Raw genomic sequence first — 12,140 nt, forward strand, 5'->3', positions numbered from 1 at the left:
TGTTGTCATAGTTGTTTGCAATAATTGCTTTCTAAAACTTCTAATCTTGTTTCATCTCCATCTTTAGTCAGCTGATATGATAAGGTTGTTCTTTTTCGATCTGGGTGATTATGATTTGATTCATGGAATAACCATACAAATCTAATAATTAAGCACATTCTTAGTTGATGCAATTACAATGTTCTTTAACTTTAACAACCAACCCATAACAGCAACAAAGTGAGCTCACCATTTAGGACAGAATAGGAGATCTGCAAGCATTGATACTGTTCTTAAGCCGCCGCATATTGAGAAAATGCATTGCATCGTTTAGATTCATGTATCTGTGGGCCTCATCTGGTTGCATCCTGAGGGGGCGACACATGGCATCCACACCGACAAATCATCGTGTCACCGACAAGCCAAAACGACACCGTAGATATCGTTGTCACTCCAAAGTTGACCAAAAGCATAATTATTTGTCATGTTGTGGATGATATCGCAATCGGACCAGTGATCGATCAATCACCTTAGTAGTTACGATGACTCTACAGGAGAGACCTCCTCCTCCTCAGGTGAAGAAGAAGATGGCTTCCTCCTCGGGTGAAGGAGGGATCCAATGCCGGGGGAATCCATGAATGCCTTCAGAGGCCGGTGCAGCATCTGTTGTTCTCTTAAGAGATCTGAGAGGAAGCAGATGGAGATCTGTAGGCTCGTGGGAAAAATTATTGCCTGCAGTTTCAGATCCGTACCATGATCCGCTAAGATTGTCGTTGTTCTGTTCTTAAACAGTACTCTGTTCTATTGATTTCAGAAAGGAAAACACTGGTTTTGTTTGTTCTGTAATTCCTGTATGGCTTTTAGTGGATGAAGTAGATAACAGCTGAACATGTTTGCAGACAAGGAATCAATTTGAGAGGATAGTAGACAGACAATAACCACATGGATGAGCTGAAATGCTCAGGCTTGGTGAGTGCAGACATTGTGTTTATTGTTTGTAACTTGTGTGGTACAGAATGTTGGATCTAATTTAGCATCACTAGCAGTATCAAGGGGTACCAATCTTGTTCTTTCTTGAGAAAGAAGATAAGTAGGCTTCTTTCCACTCATAACATACAACTATGTGCAACATGAACCTCATTACTATGATGTATGATGCACCTAACAAATCAACAGAGCTTTTTTCCTATGAACAACAGTGGATTACAAAACACATAGCTATCTTATTCTTCCCATGCCTGGAGGCATTTATGATGCACCTTCATTCCTTAGTTGTAATGCAGATAAAAGAAACCCAGAAAGAACAAGCAGCAGCAGCAGCAGAAACAAGCAAAGAAAGTTGGTTAAGTCATGAAGTTACAGTAGTTGTAAGGAAATGTCTCATTCAACATCACTGGCAACACTAATAAGTAGCATTGATGATCTTGTTCTACCTTGCGAAAGAGGGCAAGTAGATTGCCTTCTGCACATAACCATCATCGCTAGCTCTCATGCATGAAACACCTAAAGTACTAGCATAGCCTTGCAGCTTTCAGTGACAAAAAAAAAGGGTAACTTCACTCTCATTCTTCCCATGGGGAGAAATTTATGATGCACCTCTGTTCCTTAGTTGTAAGAGGCAGAAGATAAACCCTGCATGCATGCATGCATGCAGGCATGAACAACCCTACAAACTAGCCTGGACTTGCAACTTTTTCCTCAAAGCGATGCACCTTCATTATCCTTAGTTGTAAGGCACGCAGATAAACCAGAAGAAACAAGAAAGCAGCAGCAGAAACAACCAAAGAGACTCTAATGCTGAGCACATCCACACTTCCACACATCTTCTGAGACATTGCTTAGGGATGATAAGACAGGAGAACGGGACCATGTGAAACCCACATGGTTAGCATTAATTAGTATCATATTTTCCATCCCGATGATGGACCACTCCAAGATCGAATGATCCCATCAGATGGACACACTTCTGATCTCCATAGAATGTTCATCCCAACATATAATAACTGGAGTACGATTGTGGTCATCGTTTATGGTCGAGAATCTGCTACTCACTGATGAGGATCACACGAAGAGCGGTTTGATTCACCGGGGACAGGAACACAGGAAGAGCAACCTCATGTATGAGGTCGAAGGACTGTGGCAGTGTTCCATCGACCACATCAAGCACACAAGCCGACAACTTTGGCACTGTCACAGTAAAAGAAGTAAGCAAAGCAAAAAAAGCTTGGAGGTGTTGCTTCTTCTCGGTCTCAGCTCGTACATGTACTTCGAGGATAGCAAAGTAAACAGCACAAAGGCTGAAGAAGTTACTGCACTCAGGCTGGTGATATTGTACGAGCGCTTTCTTCGGCTTCATGGAGAATCATTACAGTCAAGGAACACAAAAAAGTAAACAAAGTAAAAGCGTGAAGAAATCACTGCACTCATAATGGAGATAATTGGCATGCAGTGACTTTGTCAGTGTATAGCAAGCTTTTTCACGTAGCATGCAGTAGAAACACTAACAGTTCACAGCAATGGTGGTCAAAAGAAGAAGTGTAGGTGAGTTCTACACAAGAAAAAGAGCTTCTGAGAAAAGCACATCAACCGTGATGACTTGGTAGAGAATTCCGTAGTTTTCCACTGGAATTATGGTTGTTGTTGTTGTTGATATTGGACTGGAGGAAGATGAAGATGATGAATCAGTCATTCTAAACATCATCACCTGAGATCTATATTCCTAAGATCACATATTTATTTACATGAAATATGAAAGTTTTAGCATATCTACTAACTCTACTAATAATACTAATACAGCATTTTAGTCACTGCTTATAATTAATACTAGTAAATAATTTAAATTAAAAATAAAAGTATTTAAAAATACCATTAGTTATTTTATTTAATTAGAATTTCAGCATATCTAATGTGACAGTTAAATCATAGTCAATTATCAGAGATAAACTACAAGGATATTTATGGAAATTTTTGGTCTTGCATAACACATATATTAATATTAAATCTAGAGAAATAAACATGCAACTCATATAGACTTGGTGGGGGTTACATAAATATATAAACTTTGCCAAATATGAAACTATAAATATCTTCCAAGATTGCTCTGATTTGAATGTTCAAGGTTAGAATTTTCATTGCATCTTTGTGTTCTTATGTAGGTCTTCTCTTATTTCTTAAGGTGGGCTCCACCATTGGTTCCTCCAACCCCCATTCCCAGAGAGAGAGAGAGAGAGAGAGAGTGAGTGCACTTTTCTACATGTATTGTAGTTCTGTTTATCCAATTGCCTACAAACAAACAAAACCATCCCTTCAAGAACTTTATAAAGAGGGGAAGCATATAATAACATCTGCTACGAGACAAAAAGAATAATTAAATAAATTAGATAAAATATGTAATACAAATAAAAAGAAAACCCCACTCTTTTGCCTACCGTCGCTTAAGCAGTAGACTAAAACAGTGAACTGACGTGTCTGCCATTTTTTATGTTCCCTTGTGCAACTCAGTTTCTAACCATCGCGTCTCTACCTATTGGAGGCAGCAGCGGCCTTGCTCTGGGCCCCTTGCGACATACGGCACCAGATGGCGGGTACTTGAACGGGTGTCCGATGAAGGTGTACGAAAAAGGATTGTGCTAGACCTCATATGAAGGAAGCCTCCTCGTACCCCGGTAGTACGGTACCCGTTTCTCACCCGCACTGTGATCGAGGCCTTGATCTACGACCCACGAATAATCGAACATCACGAAGCGGGTAGATTTCGAGGTAGATATAGGCTGGTAGGAGAAAGACTGGTGAGGATGAACGCCACAACACGTTACACCGGAAGAGACCCAATTTGAACAGGCCACGTGGTTCAGGTCAAGTGGGACCCACTAATATGGATAACGTGGCGATACGTGATTGGTAAATTGCGATACGCCGTGGGTGTCGACCCGCAAGAGGGTCATCGCCCTTTCTTCCCCGTCCACAAACAGCTTGTGCGCGTGACTCCACAGCACGACACAGGGAAACAGACCCACCGCAACCGGCCGCGTAGTCCATGAAAGTGGGACCCAGTAACGTTTGAAGTCGTGGTATCCTGTGGTTGGTCGGATTCCGAACCCGTATGACTACGTGCATGTGGCGCGTCTTGTTGTTGGCGTTCTCCGACACTTCTCGACACTGTTCACTCACCCCCTCTGTTGAGAGACCCCTCTGTCTTCTGCTGTTACACTGAAAAGAAAAGGGGCAAGAAAAAGGAAGCATAGCAGACAGAGAGAGAAAGAGAGAGAGAGAGAGAGAGGGACATCGAAGTACGCGATCGAATCCTCTTTTTAAGCCCACTTTGCCGCGTCTCTCTCTAGTATTTTTCAATGTAACTCGAGTCTCGGATGGGGCGAAGAAGGAGAAGAAGACGATGACGATGATGTCGATGAAGAAGTAGGGATAGTGGTCTTCCAGGATATCAACTACAAATGCGAGTTCTTGACTGAGATCTAGCACGATCCGCTCCGAAGCAGTGCAGTTCGCTGCATAGCAAGCCGATTCTGCGTTCTTCTTCTATCAAGATCGCTCCGGCTTGAATCCGGAGCAACCTTGTTCTAAATCAAGGTAAAACCTTTGTTAAAGTTACGATTTTTTGCTCCTTTATAGATGCATTTTGGTTTGGGCAACTCCCTATCTATCTCTCCCTCTTGAGGTGTGTTTGAATACTTTCTAGAAGAAAAAAAAGGGAAGAAGAGTGATCTGCATTTGGGTTTCCACCTTCTGTTCTTAGCAAAATCTCTCTCATTAAGAACACGTGGAGCACGAGCTGCGGGTTTCTCGAATGTTTGGTTTTGGTGTTGAAAGGAAAGGTTTGATCTTTTCTATGTTGTGGATTGTGCAGAATCGTATCTGAGGAAAGGTTGGGCGAGCGAGGGTCCTAAAATGGAGCAGTATGAGGTTTTGGAGCAGATAGGGAAGGGCGCTTTTGGGTCTGCTCTACTGGTGCGGCACAAAGTTGAGAACAAAAGGTGAGGAAAGCCAATGAACCGATCTTTGACCGTTCCAGCTCTTTTTTGCTGTATCTCCTCTCCTTTCTTCTCAAAATTTACTCCATTCACTGAGTTAAGTCCAACTCTTCCCCACATTGGGTTGTTGCAGGTATGTCTTAAAAAAGATCCGTCTAGCTCGCCAGACTGACCGGACCCGTCGGTCTGCCCACCAGGAGGTGAGCTTCTTTACTTGATCCATGTTTAGCATTATTTGCAGCTGATTGATTCTTGTTTTCCATTTTTCATCTTTGGCTTCTTTTTCCCTGTTAAAGATTATGACAATCTTCATTCTCCAAGTTTTAGTCTCTTTAATCCCTGTGATGGGACATTTTTTTCCTTTTCCAATTCAGTTTCGCATCATGGCAAAGTTCCTTTTCTCCCTAATCTTGCTTTTCTGGGAATTCAACATCACTTTTTGATATGTTGACTACCTCTTGATGGCTGGTCACAAAGTCCACTCAATTCTTTCGTGGGCCCTACTTGAGTTAGAATTGCGCACTATAGCTGACCCCATATCTGATGGGAAAAAGAAGGCCTTAGCTCAGATGATGATGATGATGGTGGTGATTTCAAATGCTTGTTATGCTTTCGGTGTGGTGAAAATTCTGCAGTTTCTCTTTAGTTTGATGATACATGAGTGGTGAAAAGTTGGTGAGCATGCCTTCATTTGTCTTCCTCCTTTTTGCAGATGGAGCTTATTTCTAAAGTAAGAAATCCATTTATTGTGGAATACAAAGATTCCTGGGTTGAAAAGGTTTGTAAATTTCCCTTCCATCTGGAAGATCAGTTAACACAGAATCTGCTTTTGTATTTTTTTTCATATCTTAATAGAAATATCTCATTACTTGAAACAGTACATTTGATTTGGCAATCTTTGAGGCCATGAAAATATGTCAGCTAAATTAATTTTCTAAGGATGATTTATGTTTCCTATCCGGTCTAGTTTCATAGGATTATACTCTTGCATCATGATATGCTTGGAAGTTTCATGATGCTTAATTAATGAACAGGAGTGAATTAAGTGCTTCTTCAGTGACTCAAATCTGCTGATTGCACCAAATCCACACCTGAGCTTCCTTCCTAGGATTATACTCTTGCATCATGATATGCTTGGAAGTTTCATGATGCTTAATTAATGAACAGGAGTGAATTAAGTGCTTCTTCAGTGACTCAAATCTGCTGATTGCACCAAATCCACACCCGGGCTTCCTTCATAGGATTATACTCTTGCATCATGATATGCTTGGAAGTTTCATGATGCTTAATTAATGAACAGGAGTGAATCAAGTGCTTCTTCAGTGACTCAAATCTGCTGATTGCACCAAATCCACACCTGGGCTTCCTTCATAGGATTATACTCTTGCATCATGATATGCTTGGAAGTTTCATGATGCTTAATTAATGAACAGGAGTGAATTAAGTGCTTCTTCAGTGACTCCAATCCACTGATTGCACCAAAGCCACACCTGGGCTTCCTTCTACTCAATCAAGTGGACCACTCCATGCTACTCAATCAAGAAAGTTAAAAAAATTGGCAGAGTTTGCATGCTGCTGCCATATTATCTGACTGGACTCTACTTTTCCTACGCATTGCCTTGCTTATCCATGGAAAAATGCAGCAGATTGGTTAGGCAAGGAAGTTGGATGAGAAAAACTGAGGTCCTATGGTCACCTCTCCAGTTTCATGCTTTAACCTTGTTGGCTCTAAAATCCCATAAAAGGCACAAAATGGACAAAAGAAAATTATTTCTAAATAATCGTAGTGCCTGAGGCAATTGAGATTTTGTTCTGTTGACAGAACTGTTTAACAAAAAATTGGTGATACAATTATGACATATAATGCAGTTGATGTTGTATATGCTCCTCGAGGAGCACCTGCATTATACATGTTTAAACATAAATTTATAGATAAATTTATTAGAGTAATGTATTCTTGTTTTTTTCCATCAAATATACAAAAAATGATGTTTGAAGTTTTAAAGTACCATTTAATGATAATCTCACCAGGAAATCTAGTTATTACTGCATTTTGAGAATTCAAACCTAAAGCTTGTGGTTGCGTAATATATCTTCTTTTTATAGCCCTTTTCCAATTTCAACTGATATAGTTCTATTTTCCAAGTTCAATATATTGGTTGGATGATATTCATATTTGTGTTGATGTTGATGATTTACTGTGTTTCTACGTGGTTTATTATCTTGTGATGGCTTTGCTTATTTTGCCTTCTTTCAGGGCTGCTATGTGTGCATTGTAATAGGTTATTGTGAGGGAGGTGATATGTAAGTTCTGTTTTTAAGTTAAATCTATATTTTGTAAATTCATTTCTGGTGACATTTAGATCGACTCACAGGGCTGAAGTTATAAAGAAGGCCAATGGGCATCTTTTTCCTGAGGAGGTTGTTTATATAGACAACAGTCTAGTGTACTTCTGTAAAATAAATGTTTCCTTTCTGCATATGTTTGTATGCATCCTCAATATTTTTTCTGTCAACTGCAATCAGAAGCTTTGCAAGTGGCTAGTCCAGCTCCTTATGGCACTTGATTACTTACATAAGAATCATATTCTTCACCGTGATGTTAAGGTAAGTTGTGTTGTGAATACTAATGGGTATTCTATTTATGTAATAGTAGAATAAATTTGAAGTTTATGTTTACTGAATATGCTGCAACGCTGTTTTATAGTGTTCAAACATATTTCTTACAAGAGATCAAAGCATACGTCTTGGTAAGTTCCTTCTAAGTTGATCTACTATCTTCATTATGCTGAATATTATTTTACTGATGAGTTTAAACTCAAGAAACTTTAGCTGACATGATATTTTAAAACTGTGTCATTCTTCAGGTGACTTTGGGCTTGCTAAAATTTTAAACTCAGATGATCTGGCATGTTCTGTGAGTGCAAAAGCTGCTTAAAACAATGCATTTAAAAGTTTTATATCATTGTTTATATCTGAGAGCTGTTGGTTCCTGATTCAGGTTGTTGGAACTCCTTGTTATATGTGCCCAGAACTTCTTGCGGACATACCTTATGGTTCTAAGTCTGATATCTGGTCTCTAGGTAAAGTCTCACACGCTTGGGTTACAGAGGTGCCATTTTCAGCATCCCCAAGCTAATTAGCATTTTACATAAATTTCTTAATTATCCAGGCTGCTGTATCTACGAGATGACTGCTTTAAAGCCTGCATTCAAAGCTTTTGTAAGTTTGATCAAATGTGAATGTCAATTTGCAAATAAATTGCTTTAATATTGTCATCCGTATTGACTGGGCTTTGAGATCTAGTTATATGTCAAAAGAACCTTTGACTTTGTTATCATGGACAGTGTTGTGCAATTTGATTTTGTCTGTTGTTGTACAAACTGTTCTGTCTTCTTAAATTTCTAGTAAATAATCTTTAGTCTCAAATAATTATTTGCTAAATATTTATTTCCTGTTTGTTAGCTATATTACAATTGATGACATCATGACAATTCCTTCTAGTGGTCATACAAGAGCATGTATTTTTTATTTCTTCAAATAAAAAGAAAGATGGACAAAACTTCATGTTGTGAGTCTCATGCTCTCTTGTTCAGTATAGGTAATTTATCTTCTTCCAATGATATGTACTGAATTGACCTTTTACGAAATTCAATGGGAAAATTCTTTTTGCTTCGAGACATGATACGAAAACCTAGTAGGCTAGTACCATGTTATTTAGGATGCATATGGTTATGAATATGTGCCAGGATAGTGGATACAGATTAAATATACACGAGAATATTGCTTAAATTTTTCTAAACGGATAAGATATGTTATTATATCACCCTTTAGGATGTTCAATTTGATCCTGACAGTAAATTAACATATCATCCCCTTCCATCTGTTAATTTTAATAGCAATATATACTTCGAGTATTTTGATAATTAAAATTTATAAAAAATAAAAAAATTTCCAAGCCTTTGCATTTCATGTTATCTGATTTCTTCACTACCCACCTTATCCTTCATCCTTTATTTGCTGCATCAACAGTCACCCAACTTTGCATTTTTTTTCTGCATGATAGATGTAGTAAATTTTTTTAATTGGTGATCTGGATTTCCCACATCAATCTGACTGTAGCTGAAAGTAATGCATGAACTTGGACGGTTTTGTCCGATTTAAATTCTGAAAAGCATGAGTGGTGATTGTTTGATATTTTTATTTAATTTTAAAATGTATCATCCAATTTACGTTATATTTTTTTGTTACATTGTCTCTTACCTTGAGATTTACCTATGGTTTATTGTTATACAGGATATGCAGGCTTTGATAAACAAAATTAACAAGTCCATAGTGGCTCCTTTACCAAGTTCATACTCTGGTGCATTGTATGCCCTGTTTATTCTTTTCTTTTTCTTTTTCCAAATATTAGATCAGAGGATTGCGATCGTGAGATAACTTGATTACTGTCTGCAGTAGGGGACTTATTAGAAGCATGCTAAGAAAAAGCCCGGAACATAGGCCAAGTGTACGTACATAGATTAGCAGTATATTCAAGTTCTGAAAGCTTCTTTAGTATTTATGATTCTGTATGTAGTTTCATTACCATAGTACTTTTGAGACCAATAGAGTTCATGTGACTGTTCATGTCAACAGGCTGCAGAACTACTCAAGCATCCACATCTTCAACCTTATGTGCTCCAAGTCAATCTAAAGTCTAGCCCTACACGGAATATGCTTCCTATCCACCAAGTTACAAGCAATCACATCAGAAAAATTAGATTTCAAGATGATGAAGACAATTTCATGTACAGGAACAGGGAGAAAAGAAATTCTTTAGGCAATGAGAGGATCTTGAATCTGAACAAGACTGTGGAGCAGGACTCCCTAAGTTCAACTCAGACTATTAAAGATTTCCCCATTTATCTGAACCAAAGAATAAAGCATCTTTCACTTGGTAGCAGTCAAGTTGGGGAGAGTGTTATTGACAAAGGAATCCATGAGAAGCGCTCAAGTACCCTGAAGACCCCAAGATATGCTCCTAAAACCTTCACAACTCCGATGATGCAAGTAGAGTCCTCAAAGGCATTGCACCCTGGACCAAAGAGTGAACCGGTATGACCATAAAAACTCCTGCTCATATGTTTATTAATCATTAAACATAATGACCATATTCTTCTTTACTAGAATATTTTCACCTTTAGCTTTTAAATATAGAATATTCTTTTCTTATCCTGATTGTAGAAACTTCTGTTTTTGCACAGAAGATGCACATCAAATCAAATACTTATTTTTCTGTATATACTGCCTCAGTATGCACATATGTTTGTAGTGTTTCTTCTAATGGCCACACATGAAAGATCTCTTAGCAACAATAAATTGCATTAACATGTTATTCTCATGGGGGAATGTAACAACGTGAGTTTTATGGTTGCTATTCTAGGAATTATAAGATTTAACATTTTTATTGTTATTTGCTCAATTTTGATGAAAGATTTTCTTTTCCTCATTCTATTTAGATTAAGTTCACTATCAGCAGTTGTGGTTACATATCAGCTCTCTGTAATCTGTTTAGTGTTTTTGCAAGCTGAAATGCTTTAAATCACATGACCAAATTTCTTGGATAAATGTGTCATCCTAGTATTTAAATTGCACAATTTGTAGTTATACAATTTTATTTATTAACTGTACTCACAACAGCTAATTATACTTCTGACGCAGCTTGCATCACGAACTCTAGCAGATAGAACTGGTCAGACCACTCGAAGAGCATCTCTTCCTTTGCTTACATCTGAAACCCGTCCTAAATGCAATCTCAACATTCTCCATCGAGTGGAATCCCCTGATGTGTCAGTCAACTCCCCTCGAATAGACAGAATTGCAGAGTTCCCATTAGCCTCATCTGAAGATCCCCTTTTCTCTTTCCATAAGCTCTCTTCAGCTCATGGCTCTTTCTCAGCCACTCCGAACTCTGGAGACCGTTCCATCACCAAAGACAAATGTACCATCCAAATCTTCCGAACTGAAGGTGACAATGGGAGTGATTCTTCTGATCGAAATCCTACAGCTGCAGATGCTTCAAGCCGAGGATCATCAGAATCAAGGCAACGGAGGTTTGACACCTCATCTTACCAGCAGCGTGCAGAGGCCTTAGAGGGATTGCTCGAATTCAGTGCTCAGTTGCTGCAACAGGAGAGATATGAAGAGTTAGGGGTCTTATTGAAGCCATTTGGTCCTGAGAAGGTCTCCCCTCGAGAAACTGCTATTTGGTTAACAAAGAGCTTTAAAGAAACTATACCATAACTCCATGTCTTTGCCCTCATGTACCATACTTTTGACACTCAGGTCTCAAAATTCCTGCATCGGTTTTGTGATGTGAGATAGCTCTAGCTCAATAGGCTGACAATTTAGGTTGAGATTAGCTGCTGATTCTCTTCGAACAATGCATGTATTACGGATTTCAATATTATCATGGCCTTTTTACCATCATTTCCTGTTGACAAAGTTCATTTTGTCTTGAGTCTTCAAAAGTTTCAGGTGCAGTTGCTTGGGAGACCATGGAGCTTGGATCCTGATATCCCTTTCCTGATTTAATAGAGGATGAGTCACCTGTAAAAACTGAGAAGATGGTACAAGCTAAGAAGATGTTTTGATGGTGCAGGCTGATATAATTGTCATCACTGTGCCTGCTGTCATGAGCCCTTGCCCTGATATAATTGTGATTTATTATGAGAATCCAGTGTGCCTGCTGAGTCTCCATGTCCTGATGTCTCTGCACATCCTAACTAACGTTTGAGAATATAGCAAGTTGATCTACTGAGCTGAGCTCAAATATAGCATATTTGAGAAAATAGATTTTGTTGCTTGTGTGCAAACAAAATGTAACTTGGTCCCTTCTTGTTCATGTGAATTGTCTGTTCTAATACCTCACTCATCAAATGTGCAATAGTGTGATGACAGTGGTGGAGCAGCTGTTTTGCTGGACAAGTAAAATTCTTTTTCAGACAGTAAAACAACATCAACAAAATATATAAGGCCATTAAATTAGTTCTCTCTCTCTCTCTCTCTCTCTCTCTCTATATATATATATATATATATATATGTAATTCAAAATCTTCAATTAAGGAAATCAAATGATCTGAACTTATTTGACTCAATCTAGGAGAAGACAAATTCTTTGTCAGCATGATC

At 38.6% G+C, this 12,140-nt stretch overlaps 1 protein-coding gene across 1 annotated transcript; it reads left to right on the top strand.

Moving 5' to 3' along the window:
• Positions 1-4,234: 4,234 nt before the first annotated feature.
• On the top strand, positions 4,235-11,438 carry LOC135595435 (serine/threonine-protein kinase Nek2-like). The gene is made up of 15 exons (XM_065086331.1): positions 4,235-4,566; positions 4,844-4,970; positions 5,101-5,167; positions 5,680-5,745; positions 7,225-7,271; positions 7,343-7,388; positions 7,494-7,574; positions 7,675-7,717; positions 7,835-7,884; positions 7,969-8,050; positions 8,140-8,189; positions 9,264-9,337; positions 9,426-9,477; positions 9,606-10,064; positions 10,671-11,438. Exons 2-15 carry the CDS (start codon positions 4,885-4,887, stop codon positions 11,250-11,252), a joined length of 1,785 nt encoding a protein of 594 aa, XP_064942403.1. The 5' UTR covers positions 4,235-4,566; positions 4,844-4,884; the 3' UTR covers positions 11,253-11,438.
• Positions 11,439-12,140: the final 702 nt, after the last annotated feature.

This window comes from Musa acuminata, chromosome BXJ1-10 (assembly GCF_036884655.1).
Source record: "Musa acuminata AAA Group cultivar baxijiao chromosome BXJ1-10, Cavendish_Baxijiao_AAA, whole genome shotgun sequence".
Taxonomy (NCBI): domain Eukaryota; kingdom Viridiplantae; phylum Streptophyta; class Magnoliopsida; order Zingiberales; family Musaceae; genus Musa; species Musa acuminata.